This window comes from Oncorhynchus masou, chromosome 16 (assembly GCF_036934945.1).
Source record: "Oncorhynchus masou masou isolate Uvic2021 chromosome 16, UVic_Omas_1.1, whole genome shotgun sequence".
NCBI lineage: Eukaryota > Metazoa > Chordata > Actinopteri > Salmoniformes > Salmonidae > Oncorhynchus > Oncorhynchus masou.
In genome coordinates, this window is record NC_088227.1 from 19,949,027 (window position 1) to 19,970,449 (window position 21,423).

Below are 21,423 nucleotides of genomic sequence, written 5' to 3' on the forward strand. Positions count from 1 at the left end.
TAGTTTCGAACAGAAGGGGGCAGCAGTCTACCGGCCAATATCGTCACAACAAATAAGGCGGTCTCCAGCTAGATCCACGCTCTACAGAATACCGATTGAGAATATTACAGATGAAATACGTTATTATTGCTGGTGGCGGCGATAAGGACTTTGAAGGTTTAATCGGTAACTATAGTGTCTAATTTATGTCACAGTATATCTGTATTCCATCGTAACCTAACCATATTGGCACGGACATGGGGATTCGAACCGGGGGTTAGAGTAGAGGCGCGAGTCAGGCCAACTGGGAAACGAGGTCTACAAACCATGAGCCACGGGATAGTATAGAACCTTGGAAGAAATGTCCGATGTCTTTTGTGTTGTACGAGTCTGCGCGGTTAGCTCATTTTTACCACAGACGCTGTCTTAGTCGGTATTATGACAGACGTCTCAAGAAAATCTATGTACAGTTGGTAGCTACATAGCTAGCTATCGTGTAGCATATTGACATTAGCTAGCTAACTAGCTAACGCCGGACACTTCCTACATGAACTTGCTGTAGCAAGTGTGTAAGTAGCAACTGTAGCAAGTTATGCCATAAAAGTCCAGTTCGCTAACGTTAGCTTTGTCATCATTAACAATTTGTCCGTTTTTTACTACTTTTAATCGATTATCGGTTTGAATCAATCAATCAGTCAATGCAAATCAGTCAGTGGCCCATTCTCCCACATTTGGGTAAGCTAGTTGGCTACTACATGTGCCCTCGAGTCATCTGCCAAACATGAGTGGTGTGATTAACTAGCCAATAGCCAGTTTAGCTAACTAGCAAGAAATTGTATCATGCAATATACACTGCAGTCATTCTGTGAAAAATGCAAATAAACTACGGTATCTACTGTCACATGTTTCAACTGGTGAAGTCTTCCTCTCTCTCTCTCTCTCTCTCTCTCAGGTATACTGTAGGACGTATGCCTGTGACAGAGAGTTGCACAGTTAGGCTGTTGAAGCTGCCTCTCACCAAGAAGAGTTACTCGGTAAACTTGTCTAGGCTTTCTGTGATAAAGAAGAGGTGCTCAGTAAGGCTGTCAAGGCTTCTTGTGACAGATAATTGGTGCTCCGTAAAGTTGTGTAGGCTACCTGTGACAAAGAGGTTCTCCGTAAAGTTGTGTAGGCTACCTGTGACAAAGAGGTTCTCCGTAAAGTTATCTATTCTGCCTGTGGCACAAAAGCGTTGCTCAGTAAGGTTGTCTAGGCTGTTGATGGCAACCATTGCCCAGAAGTTGGGCAAACAGGGTAGCGAATCCATGGGCTTACCCCATGGAGAGGAGACAGAGCAGCAGACTGATCCACACGAAAAAGAAAAACCTCAGGCAGAGGCGCAGACCAATCCACATGAAAAACCACAGGACACCAATGGGGAGGCTGTCGGTGTTTCATCTGAACAAGGTAAGCAGCAGAGAGAGAGTGACACTGTTTAATAATGTGAAGTGTCCCAGGACTCCCTAAAAACATGCCACTTCAATACAGCTATGAGCAGAAGTGACGTTTCACTAACCCTTTAACTAACCTTGACCTAATTCTCTTAACCTGCAACGATAATTCACCTAACCTGCTGTGCAAGTTCTCCTAACCTACTACAAAAACAGTCACTTCCTGTCATATTTGTATTGAAGTGGTGTGTTTTTAGGGAATTTTGCGTTCCATACTACATATAGTGGAGTACAGACCCCACAATGTTCCTATGTTTCCCCAGGCCAGGATGTGCCTCCAGAAGAGCTTCCTGTACCATCTTCCACCCCGGGAAATCGTCTACAGAGAAAAAGAGTCCCTAATCCGAAATATCAGAGAGAACCAGACACGACCAACCGTGAGTGTCTGAACTTAGATAAACTGGTTATTAATATTGTGTACTAGCAGTAGCCTAATATATGCCTAGATGATAGCGCAAACCAACTTGCCTCTTTTGTTGCTCTGATTTTATATTTTGGTAATTTTTTTCTGCATAGTACAATGTCCTGACTCAACAAAAAAGCCAAGGAAAAAGATGGGCCTGAAAATATCCGTAGTCTCTAACACAGAAACTGACCAGCAGGAGCCTGACAAAAAGACCCCAAAACCCCCCAAAAAGACACCTGCCAAAAAGACACCACAGAAAAAGGCACCACAGAAAAAGCCAGTGGTCTCGAGAATAGACAGTGACAAGGGGCTTATCAAACAGACCCCTGCCAAGAAGACCTCTACCAAGAAGATACAAAAGGAAACACCACAGGTCAACTCCACGCCCGCCCCTGCAGTCCCGGTACTGAGGGAGACCCCAGAGGAGCCTGAAACCACCCCTAGTGGCAGACCCAAGCGGAGGGCAGCAAAAGCGTATGTGACATCATCTAGTCCCCCATCATTTTGATTCTGTTACAGCAAGTAAGCAGTCTTTGATGGTAACGAGATGATCCTATACAGTATGCCTATTAGTGGGGATTTCAGTGAATGAGCAGTAGTATTATTCTTGTTTGGCCTGTGTTTTATACAGCTACCTTTGACTCCCTATGCTGTTTCAATATCTCATTCACGTTTGATTGTCATGATTATAAAACAATCAGAAATGGCCATCAAATCAAACTTTATCTCTTCACATCAAAGGCAATTTCAGTTTGGAAAAGGTCATGCTCAATTGACCCATTGTTGTATGTTTCTGTTCCATCTCAGTGCATTGCAGTACCTCCATACCCTGGCCAAGGAGGTCTACAACCAACCTGACAATGGTACTAAGAACGACTGGGAGTCTAGCCCAGTCCCCAGCCCCAGCTCAACCCAGCCCCAGAAACGAACCAGTGGCAAGGGCAAGAAGAGGAAGGCCCCTGATTTTGACAGTGACAACGCCGCAGAGGATGTGGACTTTGTTCCAGAAAATCAAGACACTGAGGAGGAAAGTGAGGCTGAAGATACTCAAGAAGACTTAGACTTGGAGAAGAGGCAGACACCACTGAAAGACCTTAGATCCAGGCGCATTTCCAGAGGCCTTGTGAGTGGCATTTTTATTTTATTTCTTACAGTAGATTGTGATAAATGGACTCGCAGACAGAGAGATATTGTGAGGGATTTTGCCCACTAGGCGACCACAGGCTGAGACCAATGACCAGCTAAATTGACTTTTGTGTTACCGTTGTCATGTTCTATTTTTTGTCACTCAGTCAAGTCAAGTTCGATACCATGGTAATTCCCCCAATGGACTGTCCAACAACATGATGGGACCCATCTGGATGTGCACCAAAACCACCAAGACCTTGTAAGTTGCTCACCTGTCTTCTATGTAGCAATAATACAAAAAGTAGGTGTTATTGCTTCCTGCCAGTAGGGGGTGCTCAATGCATTACATTATTCACTCCTGGGTCTTTGGTCCTGGCTCTTTCTGTGTGTTTGACAGCCGTGATGAACACTGTAACGAATGGGTCTTTGCTGAGTGGATGCCTTCAGAGAAGGATTGGCATTGCTTGTCGGACAGGTAGAAATATCATTACAAATTTGATTATTACATTATACTTGATCTCCCAGGGAAAAATATTACATGCATCTCACATACCGAGTAACCCAGGAATACATCAAATGTTTGCTATGCGTTTCCCCTCCCAGTGAGGCTGAGAAGTATCTACCACAGGAGATGATGTCAACAGCCTTCACCTTCTCAAGAGAGGGCATCAGGGAGGAGACTCCTCTGCACAGAATGAAGAGGTAGATTCTTTGTAGCGCAATTTGCAATTGTGCTTGCAACACCAAGGTCTTGATCAAGGCCGTGAGATCTGTATATATATAAGTATCTTACTGTTGTTTATTGTCCAGGTTTGAGTGCCTGCCACCCCACCCTGAGCGCTGGGACATGCTATTCTATACGGGCGGGCCGGTGTGGGCCATGGACTGGTGCCCCTCCCCCGATGGCGCCCCTGCCAGCCAGTACGCTGCCATCTACTGCCACAGGAACCTGGACGACCAACACAGGATGAACGAGTTGTACACCAAACCTGGACTCATCCAGATTTGGGACCTGGGACAACTCCAGTACAACACCAGGTAGGAACCATGGCAATGGCCAGTTAATGGGGATCAGTGTAATATCAGTCTTTCTCTATCTACCACTACAATCGTCTTGATCTTTCTAACTTTCTCTGGGCTATTTCCCCCCACCATCTCTCTGCTCCATCCCTTCACTCTCACCCTCCTCATCTCTCCCCAGTCCCCAGTCCTCTCCACGGCTGGCCTATGGTATTGCCCAGGATAAAGGCTTTGTGTGGAACCTGAAGTGGTGTCCAGGAGGAGCCTGGGAGCTGCCCACCACTAACAGGAAGGTAGGAACAGCAGCACACAGAAATACACAAAGAACTGATGTGTTAAATCAACATCAGTAATGTCAGTAATGCATAATGGCTCCACATGACTGTAAAAGAGAACTGTGTAAAACACGCAAAAAATTAGAAAAATGTACGACTCCCTCTGTCCCTCTCTTTTTGTCTCTCTCTTTCCTTCTCTCCTCTATCTCTCTTTGTCTCTCCCTTTCCTTCTGTCTTCCCTCTCTCTCTGGCAGGCCCCTCATATGCCCAGACTGGGTCTCCTGGCTGCTTCCACATCAGATGGTCACATCACTATCTACAGCCTGCCTCACCCCGACACACTAATGGCCCGCAGGAAACACACCGCTAAAGGTTAGCATGCTCGTTTAAAGTGGAACTGACAGTGTTTTAACTACTTTGCAGATATGAAACAGACAGACAATCATGCTGAAAATGTTTGAGTGTTCATCTACTGTTCCCTTGTTAGATTTTAGCTCCTCTCGCTTTGGCTAGCATTAGTTGTTGATCTTGTGCATAGGCAACTGAGGGAGAGAGCCTACCTTTTCATGGTTGTCTATGCCTGCGACGAACCATCAAACAATCAAGGCGTCAATACAGGGCTAAGATTGAGTCATACTACACCGGTTCCGACGCCCGTCTTATGTGGCAGGGCTTGCAAACTATTACAGACTACAAAGGGAAGCACAGCACGAACTAAATCACTTCTATGCTCACTTCGAGGCAAGCAACACTGAGGCATGCATGAGAGCATCAGCTGTTCCGAACGACTGTGGGATCACGCTCTCCGTAGCCGACGTGAGTAAGACCTTTAAACAGGTCAACATACACAAGGCTGCAGGGCCAGACGGATTACCAGGACGTGTACTCCGGGCATGTGCTGACCAACTGGCTGGTGTCTTCACTGACATTTTCAACATGTCCCAGATTTAGTATGTAATACCAACATGTTTCAAGCAGACCACCATAGTCCCTGTACCCAAGAACACAATGGCAACCTGCCTAAATGACAATAGACCCGTAGCACTCACGTCCATAGCCATGAAGTGCTTTGAAAGGCTGGTAATGGCTCACATCAACACCATCATCCTGTAAACCCTAGACCCACTCAAATTCACATACCACCCCAACAGATCCACAGATGATGCAATCTTAATCGTGGACACTGCCCTTTCCCACCTGGACAAAAGGAACACCTATGTGAGAATGCTGTTCATTGACTACAGTTCAGTGTTCAATACCATAGTACACACAAAGCTCATCACTAAGCTAAGGACCCTGGGACTAAACACCTCCCTCTGCAACTGGATCCTGGACTTCCTGATGGGCTGCCCCCAGGTGGTAAGGGTAGGTAACAACACATCTGCCACGCGCATTCTTGCCCCTTAGGGGTGCTTGTTTAGTCCCCTCCTGTACTCCCTATTCATTCATGACTGCGTGGCCAAGCACGACTCCAACACCATCATTAAGTTTGCAGACGACACAACAGTGGTAGGCCTGATCACCGACAACGATGAGACAGCCTATAGGGAGGAGGTCAGAGACCTGGTAGTGTGGTGCCATGACAACAACCTCTCGTTCAATGTGAACAAGACAAAGGAGCTGATTGTGGACTACAGGAAAAGGAGGGCTGAACATGCCCCCATTAACATCTACGGGCTGTAGTGGAGTGAGTTGAGAGTTTCAAGTTCACCAACAAACTATCATGGTCCAAACATACCAAGACAGTCATGAAGAGGGCACGCCAACACCTTTTCCCCCTCAGGAGACTGAAAAGATTTGTCACGGAGCGTGCAAAGCTGTCATCAAGGCAAAGGGTGGCTACTTTGAAGAATCTAAAATATATTTTGATTTGTTTAACACTAATGAAAAACCCTTGAATGAGTAGGTGTGTCCAAACTTTTGACTGGTACTGTGTATATACTAGGCGTTGTCAGAGGAAGGTCCAAAAATTTGTCAACGACTCCAGTCACCCAAGTCATAGACTGCTCTCTCTACTACCACGCGGCAAGCGGTACCGGAGCTCCAAGTCCAGGTCCAAAAGGCTCCTTAACAGCTTCTACCCCCAAGCCGTAACACTCTTGAACATTTAACCAAATGGCTACCCAGACTATTTACATTGACCCCCCCTTTGTTTCCACACTGCTGCTACTCGCTGTTTATTATCTATCCATAGTCACTATATATATATATATATATATATATATATATATATATATATATTTATTTTTTTTTGCTATAGAATTTTCACTAATGACTTACTCTGTCATTCTCAAACATTCTATGAAAATGTGAAAATGATTGCTTGTCAAAAATATTTAAAAAGGCATAGAATAGAAGATTTAATGTTGCTAAAACACTGTCAGTTCCACATTGGACCAAAGCAACTGACAATTAAGACATATATTAGTCATTTGTGATAGATATATTATAACAGTAATCCATGTCGGAATCAAACCTACTCTGGTGTTGTGGTTGTATGTGCTGTTCCAGAAGGGAGCAGTATTGTCATTCAACAGCCTGAACTTGGTCCTGCAGAAAAGTCTTTATAAAATCCGTTTTCATGCTGCTCATTGAAGTGGCCATTTTTTTTTTTGCCAAGTCACATAAGTACATATTCACTTTATTTTTTTTATTTTTTTATGTAAGGGCACATAAACATCATGTTATTATTAAATCATATGCCTTAGGATATTTACCATAAAAATATATTAACATATTCCGTAATAGGTGTGCGTGTGTGTGTATATGTTTTCGTGTCTGTGCGCATGTTTTAATTTTCCTTGTATGGCCCTACACATTTCTGTCCCCCTCTTCCTGCCTCTCCAAATCTCCCTTGGGATCACATGATCTTTGACCAAGTTAATAGTCCCTCTGCTGGGGCTGGGGCTGGGGCTGGGCCCCCCCCCCCCCAACCACACACACACACACACACACACTGCATTATTTTCCCATTGTTTTGCTGATGCATGGACTGTCCACACCACGAACACTACATCCTCAGACAACTAACATTCTAATTCTGAAGACTTTTACACCTCAGTGACTGGAGCTGTAGACGTTTTAGTAGTGTGTAGCAACAGTGAGCGCTTGGCAGTTAAAACAGATACCGATAGATCAGCTGTATAATATGGTTACAATGTATAACTAAGCAATAATATACCACAGCTAACGCAAGGCGGAGCGCCTGGATACAGCCCTTAGCCGTGGTATATTGGCCTTAAGAGGTGGCAGGTAGCCTAGTGGTTAGAGCATTGGGCCAGTAACCAAAAGGGTGCTGGATCGAATCCCTGATTTGACAAGGTAAAAATCTGTCGTTCTGCCCCTGAACAAGGCAGGTAACCCACTTCCCTGGTAGGCCGTCATTGTAAATAATAATTTGTTCTCAACTGACTTGCCTAGTTAAATTTAGAAAAATATATATAAGCCGATAAGGTGCCTTATTTGTATTCTAAATGGTTTAACAATGTAATTAGACCAGTAACTTTTTGCTATTATAAACTGGTCACCAATGTAAATAGAGCAGTGAAAATAAATGTTTTCTCATACCCGTGGTATACAGTCTAACATATCACGGCTGTCAGCCAATCAGCATTCAGGGCTCGAGCCACCCAGTTTATTATATACCATAGACTGTAAGGAGTGACTTGACGTAGCGAGGTAAATGTCTAAGTGTTTTGCTGTATCTCTTACAGATGACACTGCACTGTCCTGTTAAGATAAAGCTCACAACATTGGTCAAATGCACATGCATACAGATACAAGTTGTTTTGGAGAAGTGCGAGAGGCTGCCATGCTGGGTGCTGTCATGATTTGATAGCAGCAATTTCCCATGTGACCCAGGATTCGAACCGGCTACCCTCCAGTTGCTGACTCGCTTCTCTAACCACTTGGCTACCTGCCATACAGTCTCCTCCCCTATGAGGCTCAACAGCCTTGGGGGTGATGTGATAAAGACTATGGTCATTAGGTTGATGATGTTTATCTGGCCCATCCATCATTTACACTAGAAAATACCTGCTGCATCCCTCATAGTTGTGCCAATTTGAAGTTAACTTGAATGTATATACAGTGCCTTGCGAAAGTATTCGGCCCCCTTGAACTTTGCGACCTTTTGCCACATTTCAGGCTTCAAACATAAAGATATAAAACTGTATTTTTTTGTGAAGAATCAACAAGTGGGACACAATCATGAAGTGGAACGACATTTATTGGATATTTCCAACTTTTTTAACAAATCAAAAACTAAAAAATTGGGTGTGCAAAATGATTCAGCCCCTTTACTTTCAGTGCAGCAAACTCTCTCCAGAAGTTAAGTGAGGATCTCTGAATGATCCAATGTTGACCTAAATGACTAATGATGATAAATACAATCCACCTGTGTGTAATCAAGTCTACAGCTGAGGTGGGAGACTCTGTCCATAGGACAACCATCAGTCATATATTGCACAAATCTGGCCTTTATGGAAGAGTGGCAAGAAGAAAGCCATTTCTTAAAGATATCCATAAAAAGTGTTGTTTAAAGTTTGCCACAAGCCACCTGGGAGACACACCAAACATGTGGAAGAAGGTGCTCTGGTCAGATGAAACCAAAATTGAACTTTTTGGCAACAATGCAAAACGTTATGTTTGGCGTAAAAGCAACACAGCTCATCACCCTGAACATACCATACCCACTGTCAAACATGGTGGTGGCAGCATCATGGTTTGGGCCTGCTTTTCTTCAGCAGGGACAGGGAAGATGGTTAAAATTGATGGGAAGATGGATGGAGCCAAATACAGGACCATTCTGGAAGAAAACCTGATGGAGTCTGCAAAAGACCTGAGACTGGGACGGAGATTTGTCTTCCAACAAGACAATGATCCAAAACATAAAGCAAAATCTACAATGGAATGGTTCAAAAATAAACATATCCAGGTGTTAGAATGGCCAAGTCAAAGTCCAGACCTGAATCTGTGGAAAGAACAAAAAACTGCTGTTCACAAATGCTCTCCATCCAACCTCACTGAGCTCGAGCTGTTTTGCAAGGAGGAATGGGGAAAAAATTTCAGTCTCTCGATGTGCAAAACTGATAGAGACATACCCCAAGTGACTTACAGCTGTAATCGCAGCAAAAGGTGGCGCGACAAAGTATTAACTTAAGGGGCTGAATAATTTTGCACGCCCAATTTTTCCGTTTTTGATTTGTTAAAGTTTGAAATATCCAATAAATGTCGTTCCACTTCATGATTGTGTCCCACTTGTTGTTGATTCTTCACAAAAAAATACAGTTTTATATCTTTATGTTTGAAGCCTGAAATGTGGCAAAAGGTCGCAAAGTTCAAGAGGGCTGAATACTTTCGTAAGGCACTGTGTGTATATATATATATATATATATATATATATATATATATGACACAGGGTAGCCAGCCAGGCAGGGCTCACTCCAGGAGATAAGAGCAGCACTGCAGAGAGGGTCTGATTCATGGACCTGTATAGCGTCAGGACCTTGCGTTTTTAGCCTTGTTCTTTCTATAGCACCGGTCTTAATTTATCACTCTGCCTCAAAGGTTTTATATTTATAGAGTCACAGCTTGTAAGTGTCTGTCGGCCCTATACAGGCAGTTCAGAAAGCTGGAGTCATTCACTATGGGGTCAGAATGCTCCCTACAGTATATCAGGTTGGGGCCAAATTTAACGGTGCTCCTTTTGAGCAGTTTGTGGATGCAGCATTGTTTTGTTTTTTTCAGTGCCCAAAATCACTGACTGTTCTTTTCCTCTTTTAGTGCCCTTTCTATCAGTTAATAGTTGTCATGCCCCATTGTACACAGTTCCACAGCAGCCTCTCCCCATCCCCCATGTTTCCGAGCTGGGGGATGAAAGGTTACAGTTTATGGTCAGTGCCCTGAGAAGTTACATTTCGGTTTTTGGACTGTTGAGACGGAACGCTGGGCCCTGGCTAGTCGTCCTTCATGTCCTGCCAAGAGCTAGTCTGGGAGAGCTGGGTCACTACACTGAACTATGAAACCCTCAGAGTCACAGCAGGACGGGACAGCCACACCTGTGACGAGTGACATTTAGGGCACCTTGTGCTGCCTTTCTGGAGGGCCAGGTGTGAGGCTAGGAGAAGGAATGTAGTGAGTTGTCTACATTTAGCCATGGAGCTAGAGAGATAGAGGGGGGGGGGCTTTTAACAGACTGATAGAAAACGCGCCACAATGGCTGGATGAAATGCAAATTAGATCATCAAATACCCATTCTGTAATGCCGTCGCTGTAATTTAGCATTAATGTGAGCCAGCCTAGTCTCTGTTCAGAAGTGACAGGGTTAAGGGATCAGATGCTTGTGCGTTATCTGCGTGACTGTTTGGGGCAGATAATTACAAATAGCTTTTGGTGTGCGTGAGAGTGCCCGTAAAAAACCTGCCGGGTAAAACAAAAAGGGCCTATCTCCTCCTTGCTCAATGAAGATAATTTACTAGCTCGTTCCATCAGACAAGGATCTATAATTGAAATGACAAAGAAGATGCATCGCTACGCAGTTGTTAGTGTTGGAAGCCATGAATTTCAGCCTAGTACCCGACACCTTTCTCCCCCAAACCTGTCACTCACACAGGCCTCAATCAGCCTATGGGGAAAGGAGGCTGCTGTGTTTGGGTGGAGGGGGTCGAAGATGGGGTGGGGGGGGGCAGTGAGGCGTGATGCTGTATCGACCCCCATCGACCTGTAGGGGGTGGAAGAGGTGGGGTAGAGAGGGATGAGACCACAGGAGAGGTAGCTGGACCTGAAATCCTCCACAGACTAACACTACTCTGTCAGACACCCAACCTTTGCCGAATGCCTCCTGTTAGATATAACGTGTCGTGAACATTCCAGTATTGTACATATTCCAACGCCATGTTGTTATTACAGCCTTTTGTAATAAATAAATACATCTTCAGCCACAAATGCCTCGGTATCAGGCTAGTTTAAGTGGCTGAGCTAATAGACCGACAGACGCAGGATCCTAACATCCTAACAGTAGCCAGATCTCTGGACACATCCAGGGAAGGAGACTGGTTCTCTGGGTCTTGGCCAGCAGAGTGGCCAGTCAGATCTGGTGTAATGCCAGGAGAAGAAGGTTCAGACTCTTGAGTGTCTGCTTCTATTGGAGAGGGACTGTGATTGCTCAGCTCCTTGTCTTGGTCTCTCTCTGTCTGTGTTGTCTGACTGCACTGAACGCAGGGTGAATGAGATTGTTGATTTAAGTGTGTGTTCACACTCCACAGCCAAGTTTGTTAAATTACAATCCGTAATAAATCTGTGTTCATGTATTGAGTTCCCATTAATAATCAGTGTTAATAAATAATATTCATGTGTTTCCCAATAGGTGGAGCCTGCCCAACACTGATGATCTGCCAGGTAGGCTAATATCTGATCTCACCTCTTCATAGAGAAGGCTACAGCGTTTTAATTTAGCCCAAGTGTCATCTTCAACTCTCAGCAATTATGAGAAAGAGAAAACACTGTCCACACACAAAATGTTTTATTTGAAATCTTTTGAGATGCTTGTCCTGCTGGTGTGTACAAATCTAATTGTCATTCGTCCGTGTGCGTGTGTAGGTACAGGGTGTGATCACTCTGAAGCGGGGCTCCTTCAAGACCAACCACGATGAAAAGAATAACCAGGTTCTCTCCATGGACTGGCTGCCGGTCAAACCTCACAATATCCTGGCTGCTGGCTTCTATGATGGTATGACGACAACACATCATAGTCCAGGATGCCAATGAGGTGTCACCTGTGAAACGGGCGTCCTGGGGTGTGACTGTCACCGTTGTTCTTGAGCCTACAGACTCTACCCCACAGACTCGTATCCATGTCCTGCTGTCTTCCCCCTGCAGGTACGGTGGCCCTGTGGAACCTGTCCAGTAAGTCTATTCTGCAGCGGGTGCGTGCTCCAGACCGCTCCTTCACCCTCTACCCCTACCACTGCTTCATCGCCCACGACAACGCCACCCGCGCCCTCAGTTTCTGCCACGCATCCAGGTAAGCAGCCGATCAGAGCAGAGGATTCAAGGGCCCGTCTCCAACCACTAGGTTCTGAAAGCCTGCCCAGCATCACGACCAACTGCACCAAAGCTGTAGGAAGAAACACCATGCAGTATGCCTTCAATCCGTAGTATGAGACTGCATCAAGCTCAGAGACCAGAGCCACCATTACCATTCTGAGCATGTAGGATGTAATAAGCAGTGACCTTTTGGCAGTGAGCTCTGCGCTGCGCCTTGCGGCTGTCTGAGTCTGCTGGAAGGTAAGCAGCAAAGTTGGTTTTCCTAGCTGGCTGGGTCAGGGAGGGAGGGAGGAAGGGAGAGCAGGAACAGTGGGTGGTGGATGAAGTCAAGTGTAAAGCTCACGTCACATCTCGCTACCTCCGGATTTCTAATAAACACTCTCTCTGCTAAAACACATTCCCATTATTGGAGGATGGAGGGGGAGCAGAGAGGTACACAGATGGTGGATCTGCGGGCAGAGAGGAGGGGTAGGAAGATGTTACGCTCTGTGATGTCGCGACTCGTGTAAACATATCGACGTGTGAGGGTGGAGGTAGGGAGGGGAGAGGGGCACACAGCTGTCAATCCTGCCCCACTCCAGATGCTCTGTTGGGTACAGACTCTAGAGGGGACAGACTACAGGCTTCCATCTTATCTGGCTGGCTGGGTTTTAATGAGGGATAATGAAGAGCTACTGTACAGGACACTGGGCTGGCTGACTGGAGCTGTCCCCTCCCACATTTCTTCCACCTCCATTTCCCTCTCTTTTGTGGTGAGACTGTCTGCCATCTTATCTCTGCCTTTTCTACTCTCCATCAGCTCCGCTGTCTTCCCTGTCCTCCCTCCTGCTGTTCTTTCCTCTCCTTATCCCCTCCTCTCGTCTCCTCTCTCCTCCCTCTCCTCTGCCCTTCCTCCTCCTAGAGACCTCATGGTGACGGCGGGTGATGACAGGCTGGTGAAGATGTGGGACCTGAGGAGGACCTGGGAGCCCTGCCAGTCCTTCAAGCGCTTCCTCTCCACCGAGGCGGCCTGGCCCCTGCACTGGGCTGGGGTCTTCATCTCTCAGGAGAGCACCTACGCCACGTGAGTCCCTCTCTCCTCCTTCCAATTCAATCGACATCTTACCATTCCATTGTCGTCTCCTACCCCCCCACCCCTCATTCCCCTCTGTGTGTCTTGTGTAATCGATACCTTGTGCTTGTGAAGGGTGTTCTATTGTATCACGCTTTGTTCTCTGTCTGTTTTGTCAGGGGACCTGTTTAATTTTTCGTGTCCTCCTTCAGGTTTGGCCAACATGGACTCAATTACTTTGACTCAGGGTATCTGGGCTTCAAGCCACTCTTTCTGGTGCCACGGAAAGGGACCATGTGGGTAAGTGGGGAAACTGGGACAGAAACACGACCAATTCCACTATAGTCCCTTCCACTATTCACTTCTGTAGACTGCTTATACCTCTCAAATCCTTCCATATCTGTTTTAGTGTAGAGGGACGAGGGGTTGAGCTGATTTTGGGCTGCACACCATTTCTTGGTCCAACCCCCTTCCTCGTGTTGATTGGTCCATCTTGGTATTTCTGCAGAGCCTGTCGATCTCTGATTGGCTGAACACAGCTGTGACGGCGGACTCGGTGGGAGACGTGATCATGGTCCTAATACCCAACCTGTTCAACAACCCCTGCTACCTCAAACGAACCATCGATCGCAGATTCGTAAGTACCCTGTCCAGGCCGGCCTCGCACCACACACAGATATCTCCAAAATTAGCAATTCTAAAGTCGCCATTACCACCCGGGTGGTTCTAGCCCTGAATGCTGATTGGCTGAAAGCCGTTTTATATCAGACAGTATACCACAGGTATGACCAAACATATATTTTTACTGTTCTAATTACGTTGGTAACCAGTTTATAACAGCAATAAGGCACCTCGGGGGGCTAAGGGCTGTATCAGGCATTCCGCGTTGTGTCGTGCCGTAGTATATTGGCCATATACCGTAAACCCCCGAGGTGCCTTATTACTTAATTATACACATATTTCATGACATTGACTTACACATTAAAGACTGCAGTATGAATGTTAATCGAAATGGGTCCATCTTTTCTCTTCAATCACATTTGTTCTATTCTTTCAGCCGGTGTTCAGAACCGAAATGGTCCAATTGAAAGAAGAAGTTGAGGAGAATGAGGGAGGAGTTGGAGAGGAAGGAAGTGGTTCCACCAGTAACGGAACATCCCATCATACACCTCAGACCTACAGAGAGACAGCCCAGAAGTACTACCTCCACTACCACGACATGGACATGGTGGGTTAGGGTTAATACAGAGGAAGGAGATGATGAAGATACTGTCTACGCACAAACACATTCGGCGTTTTGAGTGTGTGTTAAATTATGGGATACCGGTTGTGCTCTCTCTAAGCACAAGACTGGGTGCGGTCTAAATTAATGAAGGGTGCAACACTTAATCAAGTCCTAACCCAGGAGTCGGCCGTCGCTAAGGGCCACGGCTAGGTGCACTTCTGGGTCGTTGTGGAAACCGACGGCACCAGCGTGTGAGCAGGGATGGCGTTTTGCAGATGCGCCCTGGGCCCTTCGGTTCCCCTCCTGCATTGTAGGGGATTGTGTGTTTGTGTGTCAGGACCAGACTGCAGTCCATGAGCAGCTGATGACATGAACCTGCCCGGTGTGTTTATGCACAGAGCACATGTGGTCTGCTAGACCCAATAGATTTATTAGATGAGTTGTATCTGACACACCTGGGGGAACCGAAGGGCCCAGGGCGCATCTGCAAAACGCCATCCCTGCTCACACGCTGGTGCCGTCGGTTTCCACAACAACCCAGAAGTGCATCTAGCCGTGGCCCTTAGCGACGGCCGACTCCTTGGTTAGGGCTTGATTAAGTGTTGCACCCTTCATTAATTTATACCGCACCCTCCTTCCCCCTCGCCACCGCTCCTCTCTAGGGCTCCTCCATCTGTTCCCCTGCCTTCCGCTCCACCGGCCCTGTCACTGCCCTGCACACACACATACCACACACCACCCGAGTCGCCGTGGCCTAAGCACGTCCATTACCCACAACCCATCGGGCCACGGCCCACTTACCTTTGACGTATGTCACCTGACTAGGGCCTTTTGTTAGGGAGGGAGGAGCGGGGGATGTCATGGCCAGGGCAGTGGAGTTTATTCTTGCTGCTTGACATAACGCTCCACTTACTCAACCCCTGAGAGAAGCGCTCTCATGGCCTCAATCTGTCTCCCCGGCTGTCCAGTGTGGAAAACAACATGCTAAGGTTGACTCTTTGAGGGTTCAGAGGGCTGTGGCATTTTACCATGGGCCACTGCTACAGCATAGGTCAGTAGAGATGAGGAGCATTTGGTATTTTATTAGGATCCCCATTGGCTGTTGCAAAAGCAGCATCTGCTCTTCCTGGGTTCCACACAAAACATGAATACAGAATGACATAATACAGAACATCAATAGACAAGGACAGAACTACATAAAAAAAAATTAAAGGCACACTTAGCCTACATATCAAAGCATACACACAAACTATCTAGGTCCAATAGGGGAGAGGTGTTGTGCCGCGAGGTGTTACTTTATCTGTTTTTTGAAACCAGGTTTGCTGGTCATTTGAGCCATATGAGTTGGGAGTTCCATGCAATAAGGGCTCTATATAATACTGTACACTTTCTTGATTTTGTTATGGATTTGGGGACTGTGAAAAGACCCCTGGTGGCATGTCTGGTGGGGTAAGTGTGTGTGTCAGAGCTGTGTGTAAGTGACTATGCAAACCATTTGGGATTTTCAACACATTAATGTTTCTTATAAAAAGAACATAAAAAGAACATCAACACAGAGATTTAAAAAAAAAAAAAAAAATCTAAATTCATCTTAATTTGTGATACAGTGACTATTGTTTGATAGCTCTGTATTTGGGTGTGTCTGTTTTGTGGTGTTTTAGCTTGTAATCAGACGATTGAACTCTTTCTCTTCCAGAGAACGTTTAAGAATGCCCAGAGCCGAGCTCCGTGGAAGCACATGCAGGTTGCAGAGACCAAAGGGGGACCGTGCCTGGACCTAATGCCTTTGGCTTCACTAACTAAGGTATGTCTAAGAGTAAAAAACATGATTCTCTGACTGCATTCCACCTTCAACAGCTCTTCCGTAGTTAATGTTTTTACTTGCTGGAGCAGCCAAGCTGAAAGCTGTGTGAATGTGATCTCTTCTGACGGAAGATATCATCAGACCCCCCCTCCCAGTCTGCATTAGGCCCAGCTGGGATAGAGGGAGAGACTCTGATGGCCAGGCAGCGATAAAGACAGAAAGTAATGAGCTGTAAAATGAGGAATGTGTCACCCCGGGTTTGATTGGAGGGATGCGAGGAGAAGAGTGCCATAGGGATGATCTGTCGTTTCACTATGGAGTGATGGAAACGGGTGGGATTCTCCCAGGTGACACAGAGGAGAACCGGAGGCCACTATTCATCATAGCAAAGTCACTTCTTAAACCAGCCTGTTGTACCACTGAGCCTTTAGTCTTATTTGAAATGCATTTTCTTGTATGTTCAGTAAAGTAAAAGTTTTAGGCAATTATTTGAACTTAGAACTATTGCAGAGCTCTTTGGTTATTCACAGAAATCGTTTTTCGAGGGCCACAGCGACTCGTTGACAAACATTTCCAATTAAGGCACTATGCTATAACAGTGATAGCAGCCCATGGACTGGTCATGGAGCCAGGCAGTGACTCTAGATTAGTGCTAATAGAAATATCAGTAGTGTTGTTATCTAGTCTAATGATGCTGGCCAGGCAGGATTAAGCTGTGGTTTGAGCAGATCTCCTGATTGGGAATTGCCCAGCTGGGTAAAGAGTTGCACTGGAGCTCAACGCTGGCGTCAGAGTGCATTAGCCCTGTCTTAACATTAGCCCTCTCTTAACAGGGTTCCTGAATAGCGCTGCGGTCTAAGGCGCTGCATCTCAGTGCAAGAGGTGTCATTACAGACCCTGGTTCGATCCCGGGCGTCGTCCGGGTTGGTTGAGGGTTTGGCCGGGGTAGGCCGTCATTGTAAAATAAGAATTTGTTCTTCACTGACTTGCTTAGTTAAGTAAGTAATGGCAGCCATGGCTTCAAAGAGCAGAGCTGTGGATTTGGTTGAGTTAAAGTAGCTGTCCAGTGTCTCTGATTTCTATGAAATATAACCTATAATTGAATTACTCTATGAGTTAAATAGTTTTCCATCCCCAAAATTGTGATGAATAAGTATGTTGAAAAGCGTACTTCCTGTGTTGGAGTGGTGTGGGCGTATACTGGTCATAAAGAAGTATTCATGAGTATACCGCTGATTGGCCAGCTCATTCTCCTCAGTAGGATGATATTTTAAGGTGTTTATCATTTTTTAAGTGTTCTCTATTTTATGCTTGGGCTACAAAAACAGCATAGGATGAGTCCACAACATAATATGGGTATGAGTTAACACAATATGACCATTTTCACTGGACAGATTTTCACTGGACAGTTGTTTTAACAGCACACTTACTCAATCTCCACTGTCTCAAATACAAGCACGGTTATTTATTGGTTGACAGGCTCACCTTATTCCCTCATCCTTGCCGATTCCCTTTAAACATGGCATGTATGTTTTATTGGGAGAGGGATATTTCTAGTTTTGGATGTGTGACTGTTGAGTTGAGGACATGAACATAAACATGTTCATTTGTATCCAGTTAGTTGCACATGCAGGAATCAAACCTACATGTCTGGTGTCTCAAACACCATGCTTCAAACATCTGAGCCATCTGTAAATAATCCTAAACCATCATCTGTGTTCTCTGACTGTTCCCACCCTGTTCTCCTTCTCTTCTTTGTAGGTCCGTTTCAACCCCAACCTGTGTGCCCAGAGCTGGGTGTTGTCTGGGGGCCAGGCGGGCCTGGTAAGAGCCCACTGCCTCAGGGCCATGAACAGCTCTCACATTAACAAGATGGTGCAGGAGAGCCAGGCCCAGTTCAGCACCATGTTCCCCCAGGACACGACAGACAGCCAGGGGGACGCCAGTGCCGTCAGACACACCACAGAAAAGCTGTAGGTGTAGGTTCCTGGAGGGCTGCTCCCTGTAGCGCTCCCTCAGTGTACTGCAGTGTACACCACTCCCAACTTCCTAAAGACTCAAATTAGGGCTTCGTTCTAACTTTGGATCCACCCATAGAACATCCATGTCAAAATGAGATTTTCATGGAAGTTTGAGTTACAGGAGTGGATCTCATGGTAGGATCCAGCTCCCAAGGAATGTGATTGGCTGCTTTGTTTGGACAGTAAGCCCACTGTGTTTTTATCTTCTGCAAGACCACAATGTTTTTATATTTAACTTATTTCAAGACGGAAAAAATTCATGCTATTTTGCTAGAACTTGTAAATGTTTTACTATTATTTTTATATAAACATTTTTGTTGTTGTTGGTGTGAATACATTGTGAACTGAGGACTGACTTGAAGGGTTCTTATAGAACCCAGACTTGGCGTCATTGCAAAGCTATAAGCACTTTAGGGTTTTTCTGTTCATTCATTCTGATTCTATTCTGCCTTTCTTGCCGCTGTTCCTTTTCTATCACACACTTTCAGGTCCATGACTTCTGTATATCAGGTATAAACCACGTTTTAGATGTATTTGTCTCTGAGCCAATGAGTCTCTAAGTATTTTGTCTGTCAATGTCTGCTTATTAAAATTATAATTTCAGTCTTTTCTAAATCTCATATTCCCTGTTTTTTTTTCCCCAAGTCTCAAGGACTCCTGTAGTTAGTAAATGTACTGAAAGTCTGTTAAGCGTGGACTTGGTTACTGTGATAAAAGCCGGATGTGTGTAACTAGGTTATCGCTGCGGTGATCCATCCCTGTGTGATAGAGGCTCCATTCTATGTGACTTATACCTTATTTAAGAGCTGATGATGGTGGAAAATAGTCCAGGGAGGATGGGACCCGGCGGTAAGAAAGCAGCAGCAGTAAAAGACTATTAGCAGTACTGTCTTATCGGCTGCAGCAGATCAGCGGTGAAGCATTGATCTCTTCTCAGCGGATAGAATGGAGACTCAATGTTCTTTAGTTTACCATACTAGTGTTATGAAAATGTTCATGAATTTGTGACCTGCATCAATGATTTCAAAGTCACTACATGAATTACAATTGAAAAACCCATTTGATAAAGCTACAAACTGGACGATATTTAGTAACTTACTTTGGAGAGATGGTGATTGGGTATAAATTGGCATTTAGTGGTCTAAGTTCTGTCTTTAATTGCCATTTCCTGAAAGTCACTTCCCACACGCCAACTCATTTTTTCAGCTTCAGAATCATCTGCATTCACCACATTTTGTATGGTTATTCTTAGATACACTCACCAGTCAGTTTTTTTAGTACATCCATCTAGTACTGGCTCGAACTCCCCTTTGCCTCCAAAACAGCCTGAATCCTCCGGGGCATGGATTCTACAAGGTGAGAGAAAAGTTTGTTTTGCTCGATTGGTATCAAGGGACCTAATGTGTGCCAGAAAAAACATTCCCCACAACATTATACCACCACAACCACCAGCCTGTACCAGGCAGGATCCTGGGATTTGTCGGACCAGGCAGTGTTTTTCCAGTCCTCAATTGTTCAGTGTTGGTGATCGCATGCCCACTGGAGCCACTTCTTGTCTTTATCTGATTGTGGAGTGTGATTCCGTGTGGTCATCTGCTGCAATAGCCCATCTGTGACAAGGATTGACGAGTTCTGCGTTCTGAAATGCCATTCTGCACACCCCTGTTGTACTGCGTCGTTATTTGTCTGTTTGTGGCCCGCCTGTTAGCTTGCATGAGTCTTGCCATTCTCTGTTTTCGCCCACAGGACTGCCACTGATACGATATTTTTTGTTTGTTTCACCATTCTCAGTAAACCCTAGACACTGTTGTGTGTGAAGCCCAGGAAGGCGGACGTTTTTAAGGTACTGGATCTGGCACCAACGATCATACCACGCTCAAAGTCTCTTAGGTCCCTCATTTTGCCCATTTTAACATTCAGGCGGACAGTAACTGGATGCCTGTCTGCCTGCTTTATATACAGCACATTCGGAAGGTATTCAGACCCCTTGACTTTTTCCACGTTTTGTTATGTTACAGCCTTATTCTAAAAAGGATTGAATTTATTTTTTCCTCATCAATCTACACACAATACTCCTTAATGACAAAGCAAAAACTACTCTTGAATTTTTTGCAAATGTATTACGTACATTTATATAAGTATTCAGACCCTTTTGCTATGTGACTCAAAATTGAGCTCCGGTGCATCCTGTTTCCATAGATAATCCTTGAGATATTTCTACAACGTGATTGGCCATGAAAAGGCACACACCTGTCTATTTAAGGTCTCACATTTGGCAGTGCATGTCAGAGCAAAAACCAAGCCATGAGGTCGAAGGAATTGTCCGTAGAGCTCCGAGACAGGATTGTGTCGCGGCACAGCTGGGGAAGTATACCAAAACATTTCTGCAGCATTGAAGGTCCCCAAGAACACAGTGGCCTCCACTGTGAAATAATTTTGGAACCACCAAGATTCTTCCTAGTACTGGCCGCCCGGCCAAACTGAGCAATCCAGGAGGTCCTTGGTCAGGGAGGTGACCAAGAACCCGATGGTCACTCTGCAGAGCTCCAGATATCCTCTGTGGAAATGGGAGAACCTTTCAGAAGGACAACCATCGCTGCAGCACTCCACCAATCAGGCCGTTTTTGGTAGAGTGGCCAGACGGAAGCCACTCTTCAGTAAAAGGCACATGACAGCCCGCTTGTTTGCCAAATGGCATCTAAAGGACTCTCAGACCTTGAGAAACAAGATTCTCTGGTCTGATGAAACCAAGATTGATCTCTTTGGCCTGAAAGCCAAGCGTCACACCTGGAGGAAACCTGGCACCATCCCTACCTGGCACCATCCAAGTCTCTGAATGTCCTTGGGTGGCCCAGCCAGAGCCTGGACTTGAACCTGATCAAGCATCTCTGGAAATACCTGAAATAGCTTTGCAGCGAAGTTCCCCATCCAAACTGACAGCGCTTGAGAGGATCTGCAGAGAAGAATGGGAGAAACTC

General features: G+C 45.5%; 1 protein-coding gene across 3 annotated transcripts; it reads left to right on the forward strand.

Annotated features, from left to right (window-relative positions):
- Window positions 1-44: 44 nt before the first annotated feature.
- Window positions 45-19,065, forward strand: gtf3c2 (general transcription factor IIIC, polypeptide 2, beta). 3 transcript variants are annotated; one of them, XM_064991081.1, is made up of 20 exons: window positions 45-165; window positions 932-1,425; window positions 1,733-1,846; window positions 1,986-2,349; window positions 2,683-2,998; window positions 3,168-3,262; window positions 3,401-3,478; window positions 3,607-3,705; window positions 3,814-4,041; window positions 4,205-4,316; window positions 4,553-4,670; window positions 11,665-11,696; window positions 11,898-12,027; window positions 12,177-12,321; window positions 13,144-13,407; window positions 13,608-13,695; window positions 13,904-14,032; window positions 14,453-14,623; window positions 16,317-16,424; window positions 18,186-19,065. In XM_064991081.1, the coding sequence occupies exons 2-20, from the start codon at window positions 948-950 to the stop codon at window positions 18,399-18,401; spliced, it is 3,285 nt and encodes a 1,094-aa protein (XP_064847153.1). In that variant the 5' UTR covers window positions 45-165; window positions 932-947; the 3' UTR covers window positions 18,402-19,065. The 3 variants fall into 3 exon arrangements, with proteins under 3 accessions (XP_064847153.1, XP_064847155.1, XP_064847154.1); XM_064991083.1 differs by having other exon boundaries at window positions 13,246-13,407; XM_064991082.1 differs by lacking the exon at window positions 45-165 and adding an exon at window positions 178-548.
- The last annotated feature ends 2,358 nt before the right edge of the window (window positions 19,066-21,423 follow it).

What these genes read in the sequence shown, in the direction of transcription:
- gtf3c2 (XM_064991081.1), top strand. Translation starts at nt 948, where the DNA reads ATGCCTGTGACAGAGAGTTGCACAGTTAGGCTGTTGAAGCTGCCTCTC. An exon ending in TGCCCACCACTAACAGGAAG is followed by an intron (nt 4,317 to 4,552) that starts GTAGGAACAGCA and finishes TCTCTCTGGCAG; the next exon opens with GCCCCTCATATGCCCAGACT. An exon ending in CAACACTGATGATCTGCCAG is followed by an intron (nt 11,697 to 11,897) that starts GTAGGCTAATAT and finishes GTGCGTGTGTAG; the next exon opens with GTACAGGGTGTGATCACTCT.